At 49.4% G+C, this 23,867-nt stretch overlaps 1 protein-coding gene across 1 annotated transcript in view; it reads left to right on the top strand.

Annotated features, from left to right (window-relative positions):
• Positions 1-23,867, top strand: part of LOC140661401 (uncharacterized) — a 99,374-nt gene that overhangs the window by 38,990 nt on the left and 36,517 nt on the right. Inside the window, exons 4-7 of the mRNA XM_072883471.1 lie at positions 234-429; positions 2,073-2,216; positions 18,936-19,201; positions 19,304-19,691. Coding sequence (XP_072739572.1) covers positions 234-429; positions 2,073-2,216; positions 18,936-19,201; positions 19,304-19,691 — 994 coding nt within the window. The remainder of the gene's footprint in view (positions 1-233; positions 430-2,072; positions 2,217-18,935; positions 19,202-19,303; positions 19,692-23,867) is intronic.

The following is a 23,867-nucleotide window of genomic DNA, read 5'->3' as shown; positions in this document are numbered from 1 at the left end:
GTGCCCAAATCCATTGGATAGAAATAGTATTTCACACTGGAAGAGAAGTGATGGTGCTTACCTGTGACAATAAGGTAGACTTGATTTTTCTCTTGTACTATCCTTAGCATCTGCACTAAGGATGGATACATGAGGGACCCTGGGAGCTGGTAAGGGTGAAGCCTAGTCCTGCATAAGGTGTGGGACCTAAGTTTCATGTTGTCCCTCTTCCCTTCCCCCTCTGGGGTATGCAGGTTCCCAGTTTCCCTTCTTGGCGATGGGCACTGGCACCAAGTTGCTCTCAGCATCTCCTTGGAGAGGCTGGAGTTGCACGTGGACTGTCGGCTGGTGGACAGAGTGAGCTGGTCCAGTTACTTTGGGATGGGAGTGAACACTGAGGGGCTGATCATCATCGGAGGCCTGATCAAGTCCTTCGAGATCCCCTTTAAGGTGAGAGCTGGGCAGATATGGCAGGGCTGTGTTTGAGGACATGGTCTGCTCTAGCTGCATGAATTGAGGTTGCAACTCCCTCTGAAGGAATCCATTGCCTTCTCTTCCTAAAACACACCATTTATTTTCATGGTTGGGGAGGGTGAGCTTTGCAAAGGCTTTGAATTGTGCAAAGTGCTTGCTTTTGGGTCGGGGCAATGCCAGTGCTAGCAGTCAGGTCAGCAGTAGAGACCTCTAGGTTACAGACTTGCACTCATCCTCTCTTGTTGGCTGTGACTTATACCATGTACAGAAGTCATCTGTGCAGTCGGCATGCAAAGCATTTGGTTGGGGAGCTTGTCCCATGCATGGGTTGAAGATAAAGTCCCTGCTTTGAGGACTTTACAAGCAAAGGATTCCCAGTGGGTCAAAGTAGAGGCCTTGTTAAAATGCCCAATAAATTCAAAGGCTGTCAAGCTTTGTGCTGAAATGTACGTGATGGTCAACCTCAAACACAGAAACTGAGGGCATCAAACAGATCTTACTCTTACAGAAGTCCAAGTGGCATTTCTGAGACCAGTCCCAGGTTTGTGTCATCAATCTGAAGCTCTTCTCCATTTCTGTGGGGTAGCGCTCTCCTTGTCCCTGGTTTATAGTGGGCTGCCCAGCTTCACCCCCAGCCTGGGGAGGAAGATTTCAGCTCATTTAGTGAAGAGGTCAGCTAGAAGCTCAGACATGCTCCTCTCTGCTGCTGGGAGGTAGCAGAGGACCATTGGGTGCATGGAGCTGGCTCAGAAGTTCCCTCTGGATAGTTGTCATGCAGAAAAGCTGCTCAAGCATCAGTGGTGCTGTCTTGCTAACTAATTATTTCAGTTGCCCTGAGCTTCATGAAAGAAATGTGAAGGCAGCCTAGTAAGGCAGGGAAGCCCTTTTTGAATCAGTTTTGATTCTGACAAGTGCAGAACCTTGGAGGCTGACATTTTGCCTTATGCAGCAAACAAGCATCCCTCTATATTTACCTCCCTCCCTCCCTCCTCTCTCTGGTGGTCTGTGCTGGGAGCCCAATATCATGCTTCGTTCTTTCCTTCTTTGTAAATCCTCTCCTGTTCAGAATATTCTCCCTTTGGTCTCTCTCCTCATGCGCCCTTGTATTCAACAGGGCCTCTGCAGTACAAGAGCAGCTCCCTGCTGCTGCGCAGCACCCAGCTGAGCGGTCTTTGCTGCCTCGCTGAGAGCTGTAGGGCCTGGGTGTGCAGGGAAGTGACGGTGGAGTTGCAAGCCTTCGCTGCCTGCAGGCACGCAGTTGTCAGCCTGTCGAGGGGTCCCTTTTGGCACTGCCCCTGCACTGGGGTACTGCTCAGGCTGGGCCAGAGGAGGATGCTCCCTTCGGGGTGAATAGTAAGGGCCTGAGCCTGCAGTGTGCTTAGCACCTCTTAAAGCCTCACTGTTTAACTCAAGAGTAGCTTGCGCATTGCTGGCTCTTAGCCTTTATTCCCAGGATGTTTGCATCCAGCTCTTGAAGATGGGGAGTGAATGTTGATTGCCTAAACCATCCTGTAAAGAAGTCCCTGGTTGTGAGAGGCTGGAGACCCCCGTAGACTTTTCCCTCTCCTCTGGAGGAAGCATGTGGGTAAACTATGGTTTCTGTGTCTCTTCCTCCCCAGGGTGCTCTACAGCAACTGACCTTCATGATGGGAGACCCAGCAGCTGCTGGCGAGCACTGCTGCAGCTACAACTCAACCTGCACACACTCCTTCAACCTCAACCGCCTCAGTTCCCCGTGGGAGCATTCACCAGCCTGGCCAGAGGTGTGGCTGAGGGCAGCTGACAAATTTTGAGGTTGCTGGCCCAAGCTCCCCTTTGGTGTAACATGATTCAAATGAAAGGACCAACCCAGGGAGTTAATGCAGCCTGGAAGTACTTGGGTCTCCAGTTTGAGTTGAGATGCAAGGAGATGACGGTGGCCAGCACACGGGGCGGTGGTTCTTTCACCATCTAAACCCTCCCTTCAAGTCGTAATTGGGTTTGGTGCAAAGGGAGAATGAGTTAGAGGGAGAGATTCTGAGCCAAAGAAAGCCTGGGTGTGTGTATGATTGTATGTGTTCATGGGTTTAACACAGGGAAGTTTTGAGTAGCTGTTGAGTAATGCTGCAGCTGGAGCTTTGCTTTTGGGAGGGGGTGAAAACTGTAGTTGGGAATTGTACACCAATTTGAAATTCTTGCTCACTCCCAGCAAGATTGCTGCATTGCACACTTTGATGCATCACCCTTTCAAAGGTTGTCTCCTCCATTTTGTCAGCATTGCTGGAAAATGGAAGTTTTGTGGATTTTACTTTTACTAGTGTTCAGCAATTTTTCAAGAAATACATCTGTGCCAAAAAGCCCAGATCACATAGTAAATCCCCAAAGACACAAAGCACCCAGGCTTTCCTCAGGAGCTGGAGTTGGCCCAGGGAGACACCTCATCTCTCTAGGCCAAGTATCTAGAAGGGCTTCGTAGCTGCCTGGAAAAGGCTTGCTGAAGAGGCAAGCGCCTAATGTCAATGTTTGGCACGAACCTCCTGTGTGTGATACCCTTTTCTGATGGTCTAGTGAGGAGCTGGGAGAGCTGCTGGGGAAGGGCAGTGTCAGGGGGGAGAACTGGGTGTGGGATGGGGCATCTGCCCTGTCTGGGTCCTGTCCAACATTTCCTTCCTCTGGGGTCCCGGTGCTAGCAGCAAAGAGAGAGCAGTGACACCCAGCTGGTGCTGCTACCCCTGCCTCTCCTGGCTCCTGGAGCAGCCCTGCTGTAATTGCTCCATTCCCCAGGATGGGCAGCATCAATTTCTGTATTTATTATTTTAAGAGGAGGATTTTAGGAAAAGGCCTGGTCGTAAGGGATTAACTAGGAGCTGGCTTTGCCAGGGAGTAAATGCGGAGAAGGCCAAGTATGTAATGCAGAGTAGGTCATGCTGGTTGTGTGCCTGCTCTAAAGGAGATTGGTGTGTCTGAGTTTTCAGCAAATGCAACCCATGGTCATCCCCAAGATGATACCTGCTATTTCTCATGCTGACAGCCTTTAGGTACTGGCTGTAGCTCCATAGGATAAGTCAGACTCACTCCCTAGAGCTAAGAATTAAGGGCAAGTCTCTCATTTAAAAGCTACAAGTTGTGTCCTCTGAGCCTGCAAGGTGATCGGCTCCTCTTAACGTGCTCTTAATATCTGTATTATCCTGTGCTCTGTAGGCTTGGAGCACTCACCCGAATGGTTCCAGTGGCTTACCCAGCAGGGATAAGGTTTATTTTAAGCATCAGTAAGTTGACTGCAAGTGGGAACCTACGGGATAATTCTGCCCCACATCACACCAGTTTCCATCCCTTGCTGGCCCCCTTAGGGCTGACTAGCTTCAAAAACAAAACAAAAGAAACTGCAAAAACTACCCAAAGACTCAAGAGGTTTAATCGAAAGCTGTTTCCTGATGTTGCTATGAATGAGTGGTTCCCAGTGTGCATTCCCTAGATGCTTCCCATGCTGTCGGAGGCAGTGCACTCTTCAATCTTGGAGCCGACAATAATCACATGCTTAAGTCAGTGCAGGTCCTTGGGCAGTGATATTTTTCCTCTTTCTCTCTCCGACTGTCTAGGTGCCAAAAGAAACCAATGAAATCCAGGACTCATCTGCTCAGGTATGACTCTCCTGCGTTGCTGCAGGAGGTATATGCAGGGAATGCCCCTCCCCATGTCCCTCTGGTGTGTCTCACCACCTTAATGTCTCCTGGGGAAACCAGTTGCTCTAACAAGCAATCGGGTAAAAAGCCAAAATACCCAGGTAGGGCTACAAGTTATGATTTTATCTTTCTTGTGATGTCTCTCTTCAATGGTTTGACTGTAACTTGGCTTGTCTCAGAGCTGGTGGAGGCCAAGGTGAGTTTAGGTGACCTTCCTGAGCATTTGCATTGAGCCCAAGAGGGGTGGCTTGATGACGGTGGTAATGAGATGGATTGGGTCACTGCATGCACAGAGGTGTTTGTGGATCTGGCTGCAGCTGGATTTGCTTGGAGGGAAGGTAAACAGTGAGGTTAGCAGGGCAGCAGGTCTCTGCATGGTACAGGAAAAAGGAGGAGGCTGGATGACTGCTGCTGCCCACATGTGGGATGTGAATGTCTGCCTGGGGAAGGCTTGCTGCTGCTGCTCGCCATCATTGAGGAGGTGGGAAGGGCTGAAGCTCTGCAGTGGGAGGAGGCCGTTCTGATTCTGGGGGTTGCAAGGCATCACGCTTCCTTGGCACGGCTCCCTGGGGAGTCTGGCGGTGGGAGAAGAGTGGCTGCTCCCAAGTCCCACTGGTGCTCGTGGGGCTGGGGGCTGCCTCCTCCCTGTTGGGGCTGCTCTGGCATCCTCTGGAGAGGATATCTCCAGACCCTCCACATATGTCAGGAGATGAGTGACTTGCTCGGAGTGAGGCAGGCTGCAAGTCCTTTGTTTTGCTTTATTTGGGACTTCTAGCCAAGGTTTGTTGTTTGAGTTCATGCAAACCGATGTCCTGAGGGGGGAACCTGCCAGCAAAAGTAAACTGAAATTTTTGTGTGTGTGACTGAGCAGTAAGGAGTCCTTTCTGTATTGCCCTCACCCTCCTAGGTGTCTCTGTTAACTGTTTGGGGATGGTCTCTCTTTTCACGCCTGGCTTAAACTGTCTGGCTACACCTTGCTAGCTCCTTCACGCAAACTGCGCTTCACATATGGCCAAGTGGACTTTTGCAGCTGGGTTCATACTGTGTGCGCTAGGGTTTAATCATGACACAAGTGTTGCAGCAGCAGGCAGGCTTACGGGTGAGCATACTGCTGGTTTGCTGGTTGGGTTCATAATGATGATCATGAACTGAGATGGCAAAATCACTCTTCCTGAGCATGTCTGAAAGGTGGTGTCTTCCTCCCTGCAGTTAGTCCTCAAGTCCTGATGGATCCTGTTTAGGATGTGCTCCCCCATCTGATGCTCGTTTGCCAGTCGGCTTTGCTGGCAGCGGTTCTCCCAGTGACTGGTGTGAATTGGTGAGATGTTGCCGTAATAAGAAAAGTCGTGAAATTCATAGGTCTACAGGGGAAGACTAATGATATTCTGGATTTGGGACAAGTTTATTTTTCAAGCACTTAATCAGGACCAGAGCTGCCTTGGGATCTTTGACGTTTGGATTTATTAAAAGAAAAAAAATGCGCTACTAACGTGTTACAGTTTGAAAATAATGAGGAGCAGATCAGCTCTGCTGCAGGGACAATCCAAAGCTATACTTTGTAGTTACACTTTCCATGCTTTTGTTCATTTAGAAGTAAATTAGTATATTGGTGAATTCCTGAATTGCTAGAGCTAAATAATTATGGAGGGCTAGGGTGATGGTGGAGGAAGATGTAAGTGGATGAAGGCAATAATTAGATGTTTGATACTGGCGGCCTAAATTATACCTGAATTGCAGTCTACTCCTTTTGAGATTTTTTTTTTGAGGGGTAGATGTAATTTATGAGTAGTCTTCAAGCAATGGATGGTATTGACCCACTTCTCCTACCTTTTGTCTTCTCTCTGTCTGCCTGTACTAAACATGAGCAAGAGGGCTGAGTTGATTACTAAACTGAATGGCTTTTTCCAAAGCAATTTAATTTGGGATCCTAAAGTCATTCAACCAAAAGTCAAATAAAGCTTAAATCTCACTGATTTCCAAAGAGGCAAAATTTCTCAGGTTTAGTTATCTGGACAGTTCAAGCTACTTCTGAGACTTCTTCTTGATTTTAAAAATGCTGTGAAAGCTCTATGAAAATGCTCTGTTTGTTCATGGCATGTCTTTTCTTTCATGCTCAGATTTGTTATTGAACAAAATTGGCGTTGCAATCACTCATTCAGTCTCATTCAATCCTAAAACTGCTGGTAGCTTCTTAAATAGTAACAGCTCAGTAGTAGTCAGACACGGTCACTGTGCATACAAATACAGCATTTCAGCAGCAGGGACTGCTTGTTCCTCCTCCTTGCCATTCTCTTTGGTCTTCGTAGCTAAAAAACCCAAGGTAGGTCTCTTATTAGCATCTGAGCACTTCTGCAAGGATTTAAAATTTCCAGCCTGGACTCTGCTGTCAGACCTTGGCGAGAGTCGTATTTTGCAGCATGGCATCTTTCCAGTTAGCGGGTGGCCTGAATCCATGGTGATGGGCTGGGAGGAATGCCTGAGCAGACTTCAGGTTGTCCTTCAACCTGAAAGGGAAATTGTGGTATTACTGTTCTAGCTTCATGGCATGTGTAAACCAGCAGCCAGGGAGCTCCTTGCAAGTAATTTTTCAGAAACACTTCCAGGGACCAGGAGGCCAAATGAACCAGAAGAGTGTGCTGGGCAAATGTTGGTCTCTGCTCCTGATTTTGCACATGCTTAAGCAGGAGGAGGTGCTCCTGTGTGGCACGATTCATGAGTGTGTATTTCTGCTGGGTCAGGCAATGCTTGGTGGCAGCAGAGAACACGGAGCAAAACGAGCTTGGACGTTACCATGACTTGGATGGCAAAAAAAAGATCTTTATTTTTTTGTGAGGTTTTGGGTTTTTTTACCAAGTCTCAGTTTTAACTTAAATTCTTTTTTTGTTGAGGTTTTGAAATATCCAATATACAGAGTAAAAGATCTTACTTTACAGGACTTTCTTGCTAGTTTTTAATCATACCAAGAAACATTCCAGTTGAATAAAGCAAATCACAATGTGGTGCTCTTGATGATTAAGAGAATTCATATGCAAAGAAGACAAAAAAGCTTGGATTTTTTTATGGCAAAGGAAATGCTGGCTCTACTTAAACTTTAAGAGGAAGATCTATCTTAAAGATAATATTTGAAAGCAGTAAATGGAGATTTAGTTGCTAATTTCTTGTTAGCACCTTTGATTGCTTAATGTTGAAGTACTACCAGGACATCCTTCCTTTAAAATCGGAGCAGTCTGAAGCCTGTGTGAATCAGGAGACGTACTTACTCTGGATGTTGGTCTTGAAAATACCTGTCACAAAAAGCTTGCACTTGGTCCATCCTGCCTAATTAAGACGAGCCCTCATGAGGGAACTGCCACTCCTCCACCCTACTGGTTCCCTTGACCTTTCGGGCTGACAGCTCCTTGGGTAACCTGGGCTAATACCAAATATCCCTGTGGGCTTGTAGCGAAGGCTGGTGGGGGAAGTGCGACCGACAGCTTGAGCCCAGCAACATCTCCACTGCTCTCGGGCGTTGAGATGGTTGTTCTTGTTTCCGATAGCTCTAATATCTCAGCCATCTGAAGACCTCTGAAACCAGTTTCTAAGGTAGGATCAGGTGTCTATGGATAATTTATTGCACTCCAAATCCACCGTGTGATAAATGTAAAGAAAAGAGTATGTTGATCTGAACCACAGTGGTTTTTAACCACCACCCCATGTCAAAGAAATAAAGTGCTATTCCATCTAACCAAGCCATGAGGAATCCTCTAGCGAGGATTACAGCTACTCTTCAACCTTTTATGATCTGACTTTCTGCCTGGGTTCAGTTTTTGTGCCCTTGCTGACTTTTATGGCTTGCCATACGCCAGAAGTATTGCAGCAAGGGCTTGGCTTGATTGGCAGCTTCTCTGCTCCTGCTCGAGCAACTTCATGGGGCATTGCACTTCCCACCAGTGTCTCGTGCCCTGCTGCAGGTTCATGGCTGTGTGCTTGGGGCAGCCACGTCTCCTGCATGCAACGCCAGCAGGACTGCTCTCTGCCTGAGGGTCTCTTACTTAGAAATGGTTTTTGCTCTGCTTTTGCTTTGGAAAAGGAGGAGAGGCACTTGTGCTGTTTGAGAGTGTGGCAGGGAGCACAGGGAGTCCTTCAGAGTCTTTCCAGTCTGAATGTGGCCCCTGGATGTGGAGCTTGCAGGGGTGTTCAGGCTTTTGGGTTGCTTCAGTTTGAGCATCTGGGTAGGATACCAGGGAGCCCCGAACATCCCCCTGTGAAAACAGGGCACTGCTGAGGCATCTCACATGGACCTCCAAAAAGAAATCATTTGTCTTGTTTATTACTTGGGCTTACAACGTATTCACTTCCCAAATCCAGCACCTGGGTGCCATATATGAAACTTGTGAGCAAAAATTTCTGCCCTTTGTTACACAAAGCAGTGATGTGGGGGATCACTGGGATGAGCCATTCCAGTTTTGATTGAGCGAGTATCTCCTGCACTTCTGGCCCAAAGCAGCTGGAGGACAGTGATGCCTCAGCTGAGGGCTGCAGCCCTGTGCACCTCTCTGAGGAAGCAAGGGCCGGTGCAGAGCGGATGGAGGCTGTGTTGAGCACCAGCAGGGGTTTCTCTTCCCCAGACTTCTGATGTGGATGCTGCAGTTCCTAAGGTATAATTATGTCTGACCTGATCTGCTGAACACAGCCCATAGGATTTCCTGGCAATTATTCCTCCCTTAAATCAGTGTAGCTTGCTTAGCAAGGAGTCCAGCCTTGATTTTCAACTTTCCCATGACCGAGCCTCTTCCAGGGCCTTGATGCTAGAAAGTGCCGGAAAAAATATTTTAAAATTGTCTTTCTCTGATCTTGAGCTTGTAAATCATATTGTACCTTTGTCTGTTGGATAGAAGAGGCTTCTATTAACAAAAACGTGTTTCCTGAGAGAAGACACTAAACTTTGAAATACATTTTACCTAGCCTGACCTAGCTGATAACTAGGGCAGCACGTTATGCTAGCTGTCTGGGCTCCTGTAGACAGATATGCTCCAAGCTGGGTTTTAACCTGTTTGCCATTTAGGAAGTCAGTTGAGTGTTTGGATCGTGGTATCGAGCCCTACTAACTGAAAAGCCCTACAGAAGCCTAGGATCATTACATCAACACTGTTATCTTTGTCAACAAAACACTCTTAATCTCCTCAGGCAAGATACCAAGTTAGTTACATGGCAACTCTTTTCAAAACCATGGTATTAATTACATTATCTGTGGTTTCTTTATTAATGAGCCCCATATCAGTTGCTCCACTATTTTGCTTGGGCTCAGCTTCTGGGAAGAGGTCTGTAATTACTCAAGGCCTCCTGTTTGCCTTTTTTTTTTTTTTTTGCATATTGGCACAACATAAAGCATTTTCCCAGTCCCCTGGATCTTCCCCAGCTTTCTGAGCCAAATTGAAAGATCAGTGCTTATGTTCAGGAGAGCCTGCTATTTTAATGCTTTTTAGTTCGAATTATCAGGACAGGACTGAGAAACCCCTCCTCCTTGTCACTTCTGGAATGGAAAGTGTTTCGTTGTCATCTGGTTATGTCATCTGGCTTTTCCCAAACGTGGACAGAAATGTGGCTTCTCTGGCTCTGTCTTCCCATGCTGCTGCTGGCGGTTCAGCCACTTCCACGTGGCGGGGGGCCACCATGGGGACCCTGTGCTGCGACGAAGGATGGCTGGGTCAGAGATTTCTCGTGGCTTTATTTTCCTTGTCCAAGTCAATTTTCTACGAATCATAGACTCCACATTGCTTATCACATGCCAATTCCTTTTTTCTTCTGTTTTATCATCCTTAAAGGCTGCTTTCAATTTGTGCTCATTCCCCACTTCCCATATCTAATTTCTGGGGGTTTTAAACCCGCATGCCTTCTGCCTCAACTCTCATGCTTTTGGACAACTTCTGAGCTGTTTAAAGCAGTTCCTAATTTGTCTTTCTCAGCTGGTTCTTCTCCTTTAAATAGGCCAAATTTAGAGCAAGCATGTATGCTATTGATTTTGGCTCTTTGTTCTGTTTACACAGAACCAATATAATTCAGTCATGATTACTTGTGCCTAGGAGACCAGTAACTTTTAGCTTAAAGACCCGTTTCCCCTGAGCTCACCAGATGAGAGTTTCCAGTATAGACCTTTCCCATGCTGGACATTGAAGATGAATTAAAAAATGCTCGTCTGCAATGTGTAGGAATTCAATGCTGCGTTAGTGCAGGCTGCCAGGGCTGGACCCTGGCTTCTCACTGGGAGCTGGTATCCCCTGGCTGGTGTGTGTCCTATGGATTTGTTCTGCACTGGCTTCACCTATAGAATACATGGATGCTTCAGCTCCTGCCCCTGCAGTGCCTCACAGCTTGTGGTTAATGAGATTTGGGCTTCTGGTAAAAATAACATTTAAACCTGGTGTTTTAGGAAAGTGAGGACAGAGCTCAGGCTGTAAGCCCTGGCTTCCCACTGTACTCTTCCTCACCTGATGCCATCTGCCAGCTGTGCCTAGATGTCACATCCACAGGTGACCTGCCTTTGAAGAACTGGCTTTTAAATCTTTGGCTTTGCAGAGCAGTTTTCACAAGGCAGGGTCTCCAGCATCCGTTTTAAGCCAGGCCTCCCTTTGTCCTCTGCCTGTCAAATGATTTCTAGCTAATGATGCCCATGCGCTTCATGGCCTTAATCATCCAGCCCCCGCGATGCCCTGTGGAGCAGAGAGGTGCTGATATCTTTCATTAATTTCCCTCTTTAAGATGTACAGAATGAGATCACTAAGTTCTCTTACAAGCGGCTGTAGCTGAAACTTTTCAATACTGTGGCTTCATTTGTTGCAAAATGTGTTTTAAGGCAATTAGCACTTGGATCAAAACTAGCAAAATTGTTGGTTGGAGGGAGAAATACAGGTCATGTTGGAAAGCTGAAGTACTTTTTTTTGCCATTAAAGCTATATTTCAAGATTGTTTTTAATCAGAGAACCCCCAAAAGCAACGAAAATGTAACATCAAAACCACACTACTTTGCAATTTAATTTTTGGAAGAAAATAAATTATTTCTTATTTCAACTCAGAAAAATGGCTGTAGTTTTTACCCCTCCAGGGACTGCTGCACAGAGGACAAATATTCGCCTTGCTCCCCTTGAGGGAGCTGCTGTCCCATGATGACAGTCACCCAGGTGGTTATGTATCTACTGACATTTGTCCCCCCTCTTAGGGGCTTATGGGGTGTATAAATGAGGAACAGGGCTGTTGAGGCTCTCTCCAAAGGAAGGGGTTCCTCAGTCTTTGCAGGAGACCTTGGCAGCAGGGCTTCCTCTGCGGCGCCAAGCACTGGTCACACCACCATGGCTGGGCAGGGAGGACCGTGATGATGCTCATGAGCACCTACATGGATGCAGGCTCCAAACCTTAAGCGAACCTTCCTTCCAGCTAAATGACGGTGGGGTGGGGTGGAGGCCTGGCTTGTAGGATGGCAGGTGATGTCAGGGCAGGCTTGGTGTTGCATCAGGGACCCAATTTTATCATGCCTTCAGGCAAGCTTTTACAAGCATATGCCAGCATCTCTGGGGGGGACTGTGTGGATGTCTACTGCTGGTGGTGTGTGAAGGCAGGGTGTTTAGAAACCTCCCCTCTGGTTTCCTGAGTGGAGCGATGCATTTGCTTATTTATTTTAATGGATTTGATGGGACCCTTGCAGCCTCTTTGCCTAGGACTTCAAGGTACATGTAGGCATCAAGTGGCTTCTCTTATTTAGAAGTTTAACAGCAAAATTTAAAAAAAGACTGCTGTGTAACAGCCCATTGAGTTTAAGAGCTTTCTTGCTACAGGCATTCACATGGCAGCCCATGGAAACCCAAGCCCAGTCTCCATGGCAGCAGCCAGTGCTGCAGATGAGAAAATGTCCTGAAAAACCTGCCAGCACCTCCTGGCTGGTGGCCCTGGGGACCAGTGCAGGCCACTTCTCACCTGGCAGATGCTCCTTGTGCAGTAAATGCCTGGATATTGTGCCTTGGTGTTCATTTTAGAGATGGATGCATGCGGCTGGCTCTGTGTGTGACTTCTGCATGCGAGGAGGGAATGTGAAATCATCCAGCAAGGTTTTTCTCTTGCTGTAGCAGCTTGTGCCTTGAACTTGTCTGTCCTTTTTGAAACTGGTGAATCCCTGCAGTGGGAAAGTCTTGACCTGCTCCTGCCCTCTGCACCTTCCCAAGCTCCCTGGGCCCAAATCCTCCCTTTTATGGCTCTGTTGGGCACTTTTATTTCCTTGACTTACTGTTAATTATTAGCAAAGGCCTTGGATAGAAGGAAGCTCCAGGTGAGAGCGGGGCCATCGTGAAACCAATGGGTCTCCTGCAACCCTGGGTCTTGGTGGGTGCCTGCTTGGCTCAGCTGGAGCTGCATGCCCTGCCTGGGGGTTTGGGTTGGGAGATGGTGATAATGTCCATGGTCTCCAGGATGGAGCTTGGAAGTGGAAGGCCCCTATTTTCCCCCCAAAGATGTTGGTGCCTAATTAAATGAAAGGAGAAAAATGCCTGTTGTGGAGTTTCCTGCATCTTTGGGTGGCTTGGGTACCGTGGGAGATGGGAGCCTGCAGCAGATCCTGGTACCCAGGTCACAGCAGCCTGGGACAGGGTTCAGCACTGTGTTTTGTTCCCTCTCAAATGAAATACTTTCACTTCCAGACTGTAAAGCCCTTTTTTAATGTCCTGCATTGCTGCAGGTCTGTTTATGGATGAAAAGTTTGGTTACAAAATAAAAAGCCAAGAAATTTTCTTTGGGGGTGCCTGAAGATGTCCTCTGCACCTCCACTACAAAATAGAACTAAATAGAACAAAACAGCAAAACTGAAGCTAACCAGGAACGAGTCCCTTTTTAAAAGTATTTTAACTGGAACTTACAAATAGACCAAGTCCGTGCCCCCATCAGCTCTCATTTCTTGTTAGCTTTACAATGTGCCAAATCTAAAATTGACTCATGCAGCTGGGATTGTAGAGGGTTTAATTACCGTGTGTGGCTGCAGGAAGAGGCTTGTGGAAGAGCATCGAATGCTTGGTCCTCACCTCTGAGCCTCCTTTGTGCCAGGAGGAGGACGGGGAGGTAAATGAGCTCCTTCTGCCTCCCCCTGAGATGAGTTTTCAGCCCCTTTCATATTTCTGATGCTCTTCTCCAGACTCCCAGCTGTTGGAGTTGTAGGCTTACAAATAACACTAAATATATTTGCTGGGCAGATGTTGGAGCAGGTGGTATGGAGCTGTTGCCAGTTTTGCCGTGGTTTGCTAACGCATTATGCAGGCTGTGGAGTGTGTTGTTCAGGGTGGAAAGTGAGCTTGTAGCTGTTAGCTGGAGTGCATTAAAAGGAGCAATTAGCATCTTAGACTACCCCGAAACTCCTCCTGGACGAGCCACAGGAGCCGGGTGCTTGGAAGATGGACAGCAGGGGCACCTATGGCCAAGCATGAGCTTTGTGGGTCTGTTGAGGGGTTTGTGGGTAGAGCTGAGGGCACTTCGTCTGTGGGTGTGCAGAGTCTCCAGGTCTACCCTGTGCCCTATGGTTCCCTTCCCCAGGTGGCTGCAGGGCTCCTTGCTGGGGGTGGGCAGGGGATCAGCCCCACAGCTCTGTGCTGGGCTGAGGAGGGTGAACCAGCTGCCTGCAGGTCCCTCTGGTTGCCCTTTGGCTCCTCTCACACCCCCTGCGGGAAGGTTACCTTGCAGGGAATGTGGTTGCTCGTAATTAACAGCGGAACCATTTTTAAGATGTACAAATGATGGAATCAAGTTTTAGCCAGAACACTTTTTCTGCGGCTCTCTATTTGATTTCTTGCCCGAAAGGACTTTGTAAAATAAACCAGGGGTTTTCTTAATGTATTAGTTTGAAAAAAAAAGAAGTGCTGTTCTAGAGTCTGTGTGTTACAGCTCTTTACTGACCACCGCCAGCTCGCAGTCATCCTGCTTAAATAGAAACAGGACCACAAACCAAGTTAGTTAAAGCTAATGATAGGGGGGCTCTTAACTGGATTTGAAATCTGGCTTATATGTTACAATGAAGGAGCCTCCAAAGGGTTTTACCCTCATGTAATTGAATCCATTGATTCTGATACATTTGAGAAGACTAATTTAATTCAGGGCACTGATGAATATCGGCAGGCAGACGTGGGATGGTATCCGCATCGGCTGGGCGATGTGTAGCTATGTAGGAGCTAGCCTGAATGAATAGTGTCTGCTTTTAATACAAACTGTCGTTAATCCCTTGGGGCTCCCTCTCCCTGACGGTTGGTAGTGTTGTGTGGCAAGGAAAAAGGAAAGAAATGAATATGCTGTGTGTGAAGGGGCTACAAAATGGAGATGCAGGGAGAAAGCCCATTGTAGCAAGGGCAGGTTTCTGCCTTTCCTCAACTAGTTTCACCGCCCTGTTTTGCCTTGGACCCAAGTGTAAGGCGAGGGAATGCATATACCCAATAACGTGTATAATGGGAAAGGACCAAAGGATCCTACCTCGTCCCCCTGAGAGCTCATACTGCCGTAGGGGTCTGCAAATCCAGCCTCGCAGTGGGTAAAGCTGATCCCTGGCAGCTCTGTCCTCACCCTCCCCATGTGTTGCATGGCTTCAACCCCTATTCCAGCAGCTTTGGGTTTCAAAAAATGCCTGAGTGGTTGATGAGCAGATCTCTGTGGTTTTCTTGAGATTTGGGTCTTACCTCTGTGAGAAAGGCTGTAGGGTTTGTGACTTTGCTGTAGGGTTAGAGGAGAACGTGGCCAGCAGGGGCTACGCTGGTTTGCGCTCTGGGCTGTGTGGATGCTATTGCAGGAGAGGAATGCTCTTTCCTTGGTTATTTTCTAACAATTGTGAACAGCTTAAGCTAAACCACAGGACCTGCGGGAAAGGTGCTATGTTCCGGGTGGAGTTTCTGATTAGCTGATGCTGATCTAAGGGCGGCAGGGAAAGGGCTTGTCCTGCCCCGAGGTCCCGTTCCCAGCAGTCCCCTGCTCAGCACTGTGCTCTGTGAGCCGCAGGGCAGGTCAGTGCAGCTCCCTGATCTGGCTGAAAACTACTCTAGCACCAAAAAAAAAAAAATCAGTGCAATTCTTCTAGTGCAGTGCAGAGTTTGTCCATGTGGTGAGTTTTGCCCAGCTTGCAAGTGATTCCTCAGACCGACCGCCACCAGCAGCTTCCCAGGCTCCCACGTCGCTGAGCCAAGGGCATGGGCTAGCCAGGACACTTGGGCGAGGGCAGGGCCGTGCCAGCTGGCCACACTCGAGACTGGCCACACACATTGCCACAACGCTCCAGGTCCAGCCTGCCTATGCTGCGGATGAGCAGCACTGGCTGCTTCCCTGCTCTCACGATTTGAAGCCTGATTTCCCTCCGCCTCGAAGGCAGCAAAACTGCTGTGATTTAATTGGCAGCATGTTTGCATTTGTTCCAAACTCTGCAGGCTCATTTGTTGTACATTAATGTTTCTCTCGATGAAAACAGCTTCATTGCAACATGTCCCCTTCAGGTGCTTTGCTCTGATGACTTTGTGCAGAGCTTTTGCCGCTTACTTTCCTCAATCTCCTTGAATTTTACCCAGACACCGGGTGCCGTTTAGGAAATGCAGTCTTTATCTTCCTTTGCTCTTCAGGGCTGCGATGGTAACAAGCTCGCCTGGCAATTGAACTGCCGGATGGGTAGTGCCCAAGGGAAAATCTGAGAGCATCTAATTGCTAAAGCGGCTAAAGGGAGCTGGCTGGAGATGAAGCCGGAGAATTTCTCTTCAGGGAGCTGGCAGAGGCGGAGGTGGAGGGCCAGAAGGTTGGGATCTGTGTCCTCCCGTGCTGCTCTCTTCCTCCAGAGGTTCTTGCTTTCCCCTTGGCGAGCGCGGACGCAGGTCAGCAAGCTTATGTCCCCAGGGCACAGGGGCTGCTCCTCTCCACTGGCAGTTTTGTTTGGCAACGAAGCGAGGGGATGAGGTGTTGCAGGATCTGGCCTCGAGAGCTTCCTAACCCTGAGAAAATTCCCTTTCAGAATTAGGGTAATCTTTTCCTTTTCTAACTCCTCCCTTCTCTCCTGTTTTATTCATTTTACCTTTCAGTTGCATCCAGTGGTTTCCAGTCTGCAAGGCAGGACCACAGGTCCTCGTTAGAGGTCTCTGGGGAAAGAGGGACTGGCTGGTCACCTCCAGTCTTTGCTTTCCCACTTGCCATCTCCGTTTACTTTGCTTTTTGTCTTTTCTGCCTTATCCTGACCTCTCTGAACTTTTACTCCTTGGTGCTAGGTTATCACTTGCCTACTTAACACCTACCCTAGACATCATTCTTTAAAAATATGGCTATCGATGCCATTTGGGGCATAAAAATCCCGGTGATAGAGGAATGCTGATCCTTTTGCTTGGGACATAGCACTGGCTGGAGGAGCAGAGTAACACCGATGCATTGACATTGCCATTGCCTCTCCCTCTGGGGGGTCAAGTCTCTGTCTGCAAGTGGGGTGACAAATTTGTGCAAATGACTGAGGAAGTGGGAATATTCCTGTTTTCCCAAAAACCTCTATAGTCAGAGACTGTCTTGGCTCAGAAAAATATTGTCTCTTTGGGTGAGTATTATGGCTTCAAGGGGAGTCAGGGGTGGTTGGCCCCAAGCCCCTCTCAGTTGCAGCTGCAGGGATTAGAAAGCACCAGGGATCAGGTAACGTGAGATCTGGATGTGACCCAGGGTGGGTTCCTCTGGTACCTACACATTGTCCTAGATGCATCCCTCATGTATTTACCTACTGCATCATCAGAGGGACCAATGAAAATGGGTGCACTGTGGACCTGGCCGTCCTCTTCTGTGGGCATGAGGGTGAAGGTGCTCTGCGGAGGTGTCCAGAGGTTGTGTCCATGGCTGGTATCAGCAGTAGGTTTTGGCACTGCTAATTTTTTAGGAGGAAGCTGATTTGCCCTGGTTAGAACTTCTTGTGGGGAAAGTCCGTTTGGGGTAGGTTTTGGAAGGGAAAAAAGGTTGTTAAAATACTTCATTTTGATATTTTACAAAAAAAACCACCACATTTTTTTTCTCATTTGAGGTGGGTTTTAGCTTATAAAATCGCTTGTGCATGGAAGCTTGAAATCAAAGTAAATTATAACAAATTATAAACAAAGACAGGAGCCACCAAAAAAGTTTTCACAATTGAGAGGAAAGCATTTCAGCTGTTTTTAAAAGAAACTCTTCAAACTTGATATTTGAAAATTGAAAAATGAAAATTTTCACTTTTCCTCCCCACTTGGGATGGGAAGAATTTGGAAATCTCCAATCTGATGGTGTGGCATCCAGCAGCAGAGCAAAGGCTTCAGCAGCTCCTCTGCCTCCCAGGGCCCTCCAGAAGTGGGGCTTGGCTGGAGCTGGTTCTCCTGACCATTGGGTCCTTACCTGCAGAATCACCAGTTCTGGCAGTGAAATTGTTGCTTTTTCTACTTGCTGTTCATGCAAATCCAACTCGGTGCTCCCAGGCTAGCTCCCAAGCTAGCTATCTTGGGTCCGTGGTGCAGAGCAGAATCAGAATCAGTAACGGATTCAATCAAAAGAAGGTAGGATGGGAAGGACGATGGGAAGGATGCTCCATATCTCCTTGTACCTCTCTGCTCCCCTTCTGCAGCCCCGCAAGGCAAGCATGGGCCTGCATCTCCCTCTAGTGACTTCTCGAAGACTATCTCTTCATCAGCTGCATGGTACCAGCACCAAGGAGCCACCAGCCAGGGCTGAGGTCCCACCAGCTCTTCTTGGTGCCATGTGCCGGGTTGTTGGTGCCCCGTGGAGCTCAGTGGGAGCGCAGAGCAAGCTCTGAGAAGGGGGGTGGTGGGCGTGTGGGGCTGATGGAAATGCTGCCAGCTGTTCCAGAAGAGGCGAAGGTCCTTCGCACCCACCAACCAACCCAACCCTGGGTCTGTGCGCATGTGGCTCAGTGTGCAAGCCCAGTCTGAGACACTTACACTGGTGCTGGGTGTAAAACCAATGTACATTTTAGATGCAGGTAAACTCTCTAAAGTTTAACTCTTTTTTTTCCACATTCAGTGCTTTCGTCTTGAGAATAGATATTTCTATCAACATTGCCATTTTCCTCCATCCATAGTTGGTGCCTGGGCTCCGCTGGTGGTTGTAGGGCTGAAAGAGCCATTGTGACCTGCACTGTCCTGCAGGGACCATTTAGCGTGGAGCTGAGTCCCTTGCAAGCCACTGCCTTAAATCAATTTGCCACAAGCATCCAGGAGGCTCCACATGGGCTTGCATCTGCCTTCCCTTTCCTGACCCTCGCAGGTTTGCCGGGAGTGCTATTGCAGCTGCTTGGCTGGGCAGGAGATGTGTGGTGGGGGCTGCAAGCTCCTGTACCATTCCCCTGAGACCACCAGGAGCCTCGAAATACGCAGAAGCAGCAAAATCAAAGGCTGAAGGGGCAGACCGATCCCTGGTGTAACTCTATACGTTTGCTTTAATTGTTTTAGTAATTGCTCTCAAGCTTGGATTTCTGTCATTAAGCTATGAGCTCTTCTCTCGATGCCCCTCCAGCATAGAAAATTGTGGGGGGGATCATTGCAGTGGGACTGAGACGGGTTTGTGTTAGTGTGGTCCATGCCGAGAACTGGCTTGTGTCCCTTGTGGAGGGCGAGTTCTGTTTTGCAGGTGGCTGAACTGACCTGCCTATCACCAACAAGCTTCCCTGGAGCCTGGGGGCTCCTGCCTGGGGCTCACAAGCCCTGGGCTGCCTTGTGTCCCCCGGCAGCACTCATGCCTGCGGGAAATTAAGAAGCACAAAGCGTGTTGAGCAGGGAGGGGGACAAAAAGTGAAAACTTCAAATTTTGGGTTTTTTCCTTCTTCCTTTTCAGGACTCCAGATCCACTGATTCAGATTTGACCCTGGGGCCACCTTGGACGTGGGAGGATGCCCAGGAGACCCTCAACCTCCAGCCTGATGGGAGCACCCTGACTTCATTCTCTGCTACTGAGATGCCGTCGGCTGAGGAGGAGGAGGGCAGCCTTTCTATTGAGGATGAAGGCTTTGAGCTGTTGAACTCCACCTATAATAAAATCACCGGCCCTGGCAGGCCAGGGCTTGGCAGGAGCAGCCCGTGGGTTGCTGGTAGCTCCGGTGAGTCCATAGTTATGGTTTCCTCCGTTTCTCCTGCGCACTGTCATGATGCCTGGATACCTGATGGTGCTTTTATCCACCCAGAACCCTCCACCAAAACACACAGAGCAGCCAAGAAGGAGCGTGCCTCTGACCCCTGGGAGGAGAACGTCACCACGGAGAAGCTGACGGGTGATTCAGGCACCCGGCGGAGGCTCTTGCCCAGCAAACCCGGTGATGCCATCACCGACCTGGACATGCCTGCCGCCTTCGCCAAGGTCTCCCCATCGGCACATCAGGCAGCTGCCCCCAAAGGAAACGTGCCCAGGGGTCCCCTGGGGATGGGGTCAGCGGAGGGTGTCCCGGAGCATCCTCCGGTAGCAGCCAGCCCCGCTGTCCCAGGGCTCGGGGACAGCACTGCCCACCCAGGACGCCCCATCTCGCCGGTGGCACACGGGCAGCAGGGTCATGTGAAGCCGGGACCACCAGGCCTGCCGGGACCACCGGGGCTGCCGGTGAGTGGCAGAGGTGATGGCTCTGGAGGGGAGGGATGGGTGGTGGTCCATCTTCCCCTCCAGAGCAGGTGGTGGGTGCAGGCTGCTGAGCTGTGGTGCCAGCAACTTGCTGTGGGAAACTGGGCAGGGAAACCTCTCTGCAGGCAGCATGGGGCTGTGCACCAGCCTGGCCCTGCGAGAAGGTTTTTTGATGTCCCTGAAGAAACTTCACTAGCACCTGGAGAGGAGAAGATGATTCCCTTATCCCCCCTGTCCTAGAGATGGTCTCAAGTCATTTAACCACTTTGTCGGTTTTAATTTCAACCTGGTCCTGCCCAGAGGCAGGGCGAGGGGCTCAGAGTGGGGCCAAGCCATCTCCTCCAGCCCCTGTCCCCACAGCAAACCCCAGGCATCAGCCTGCAGCCCCTGCTGGCATCGCTGTCCTTTGCTTCTCTACCACTGCGACACCCCAAAGTTTGTGGTGGTTCAAAGCAGAGCATTGAATTTGTCTTGAAATAAGTTTCGATTATTTTTCAGATTATTCATCCATTGTAGTAGATGAAAAAGGGAAATTAAAAAAAATTGGTAAACTTAGAATAGATAAATCTTTAGAGAAGTCATCAGTCTTCTTTGAGAAGTAGATGAAAAAATATTTTTATATATTTGCCCATGTTTATTTCTTCTGCTAAAATTATTTATCTAATTTGGTTAAATTTTCTTAACAATCCCTGTAGAAAATTGCATTTCATTTACCAAGTGCCACTGCCAGAATTGACCGCGGACACCTTCTCCTCTGCCCCGGGCAGACACCCACACGAAAGCCGTCTGGAATGCCCTGAGCTCAGGGCAGTCCTCCGGGTTCATCTGGATGCTGCGGGGCAGGTCTCCACACACGGCTGTTTTTATGGCTGTGTTTGAGGGACCTGGCACTAAATTCGTCATCGATGAGCCAGGCTTTGTAGGATAACAGTTAAATTTAGGACTGCTAGCTTTCCCCTCGAGCCACCTCCTTGCTGCTGCAGCTATTGCCTGTAAAAATAGAAGAAAATAGCAAAAGGAACAGATGCTGAAGGATGAAAAAATCCGTGGAGTGGAGGAAACGTCATGGCGTTTGACAGCCCTGCTGTCAGCTGGCAGGAGGGGAGGCAGCACGAGGAGGGGACCCAGCCAGGAGGGAACTGCTTTTCCCTCCTGTAGAAAGTACTGAGATGGTTTTTTTCTTGGTCATGAGCATCCTGGGTGGAAACACGGGTATGAGCAGCTCCGTCCCAGCATTAGGAGTCTGGGTTTGAGATCCTGGTGCAAGAGGGTGTAGGCTTGAAGCTCTGCAGTGGCACATGCCGTGCACGGTTAGAGCTATTGTTTTAGCTAAAATTATGGGCTGAGCCTGGCAGCCTTTCCTGATGTTTTGTTACTGCTCCCCAGGGCTGAGGGCAGGCAGGCTCTGCCCTTGCTGCTGGTCCCCAAAGGTCCTCCTACCTCCTTGGGTCTCCGTCCCATCAAGCCCCTTCAGCCGTCCTGAGCTGTGGGGGGTCTGGGCATGTAGAGCCTGTTTTGGGTCTGCTGCCCAGCCCAGGCACCCTGAATTCATACCTACGCACCTTGCTGCTGCCATGCGCCATGCTCGTGGTGATGCCAGCAAAGGTGTGACGGGTGTTTTGGGTGTTTAAATGTATCCTGTGGAAGGGAAACCAAAGAATTGGTGCCCTTGCCTTAGAAAACTTCATTAAAAGGAATTTGGGGGCTCTCCTTTGGGAGTGGGACTTTGCTTTACCTCTGGTTTTGGCAGTGGTGATGTGTGCTGAGCTTGTGGCTCGCCCTCTTACTGCGTCGCCTCGGGCAGCCTTGCAACTGGGACCTGGGCACAAGGCAGGGTGGGTGTCTGAAGGTGATATCTCTCATTATTCTTAGAGGAAAGGTTGGGAATAATGGGGTTTTAGCATCAACCTTTTCACTTGTGGGGTTTTTGTCTTCCTCTTTCACTGGCAGTGTTGATCAGGGAAATCAGCGGGGCACAGACCTCCAGCCCTGCCCCACCATGCGGTGGGTCCTCTCCCTCGGTGCAGGTTCGTGTACGTCTGGTTTGCCAGCCTCAGAGATTTTTTTGCCTTTGCAAAAACACTTCGAGTAGCTGTTCCAGTCGGGAGGCGTGGATGGAGGTTTATTTATCATCCTGCCAAGTCCTGATCATGCCCTAATGCTGTTCAGGGCATTTAGGGACTGTAGACCCCGCAGACCGCGTGGCCTCCTACCCATCCCAGTCATCATCCACTGTAAAGGCATTGGAGATCAGTGGGGAAAAAAAACAACACATTGTGAGAAGTGGAAAGTGTTTCTTACTTTAAAAGCTGCTGATTTTTATGATCTTGCTAATCCTTCCTGCAGGGATTTCATTGTGTTGCCAGTATTCAAAAGCTCCTTGGCTTTCATAGACAGCGTTTCATGGGGGGTTCCCAGCTGTCAGTATGTCCCCACAGGGTTTTCTTTTCCTTTTTTGGTTTCTGTTACTCAGACTTAGCACTGGCTGTTTAGGAGCAGAGATGCGGTTTCTATTCGCAGGCTTAAATTGAATCGTGCTGGAGGCACCTAGTGTCAGGGACGGCATGAACTCGGGCGACAGGCAAATGAAAAGCCTTCTCCATGCTTTTCTCCCAGGAGCCATCCACTGTTTTGCAGCACCCAGGGCTGCAGCTGTGGGGTCACGCTGCAGGAGGAGGGACGGTGCTGCGGAGCGGTGCTGCGTGCAGTTTGCAGGGCAAAACACCAGCTGCCTTCTGGATGAGATCTCTTGATTTTCATTTTTCTCTCCTGAAATGTTACAGGCGTTGGGTTCGTTGTTCCTGGTGCTCTGAATTGTTCTTTTTGGTTTGCACAAAATAGCACCAGCTTGGGAGCTGCTTAAGGGAGAGAAATAGATGCCATCAAATTTCAGGGGGTGGTGTTGTGCCCGTGGCTCGGTCCTGTCCCTCCGCCGTGCCCTAGGACTGCACGTGTTGGCTTTGCAACGTTGGTGTCCATGCTGGGGGTGGCCGTGGCCAGTGCCTGGGGAGAAGCAGGAGGAGGAACGGCTCTTTGGCCATCTCAGAGAGGGTCCTGGTGCATTCAGGTGTCCTCGGTGGAGCACCCGTGACCCACCAATGACCACGTTGGAGGAAGGGTTCGTTGGGCACCCCATTGGCTGCTGGCGTATCTCAGCTGTGGACCTAGGGCAGTGGGCGTCCACTCAGGAGATAAGCTAGAGGCTGCACCCCAAATAAGTGACTAGACCCCGTAGCTCTTTTGAGGGGGATCAAGGGGAGGCAGGACTTACTGAATGATCTAATTTATATTTGCACCCAGGGCAGAGAGGATGAGCCTGTCCCCAGGCACCTTGCAACAGGAACGTGGTGCTCACAGTAAAATCCCAGTGACTCCAAACTGGGTGCCTTCCTGCAGAGCGGTCTCAGCAGCATGCATCCAGCGCCTTAAAGGAGGGGTGCTGGGCAGATAAATAGAGGGGCTGCCTGGCACTGGGAGGGGTCCCTGCCCATGCTGGTGCATGTTTTAATATTGGGTACAGTAGGCAGGAATTGCTTTATTTTACCTCCTTCAGCAATGGTGGATTTGGCAGTGTTAGGTTTACTCTTAAGAGAGATCTTAAGATCTTACGTTCTTTTCCAACCTAAATGATTCTATGATTCTAATACCCAAGGTTTGAAAATCAGACCAGACTTGCCAGCATCGCTGCTGCTGTGCGTGCCATTTGGCACGAATGCGTGCCGTACACGAACTGAGCTCAGGGCGCACGGCCCCCAGCCCCTGGGGAGGGGGAACTGAGCCACGGAGCCCCATGGGCTTCAGATCTGTGGACTTCAGGTGATCAAAGTCCCTTTGGTGAAGCATCCCTCAGTGCCAAAGCTGTTTCTGGACATGCAGCTTGGCCTTTTTACCGATCCCATCGGCACAAGGCAGCGAGGTCAGGGCTGGCTGCTGCCCAAGCGGGGCTGCCTTGGTGGTCGCAGGGATGCAGCCATGTCTGTGCTGGGGTGGTGTTAATTCAGCGTGGATTCCCAGGCTTCCTACCGGGCTCAGACAAGGCTGTTTGCAAGCTCAGAACAAAAACAGCAGCTGTAATTGAAGCCATCAGAGCTGCAGCTCTGCAGCAGACATGCAGGTAGATGCTGTGCTGCAGCCTGGCGTGTTATCAGTCTCTGCCAG

The sequence above is a fragment of the Ciconia boyciana genome, chromosome 18 (assembly GCF_034638445.1).
Source record: "Ciconia boyciana chromosome 18, ASM3463844v1, whole genome shotgun sequence".
Taxonomy (NCBI): Eukaryota; Metazoa; Chordata; class Aves; order Ciconiiformes; family Ciconiidae; genus Ciconia; species Ciconia boyciana.
This window is presented reverse-complemented; position numbering and strand designations above follow the sequence as displayed.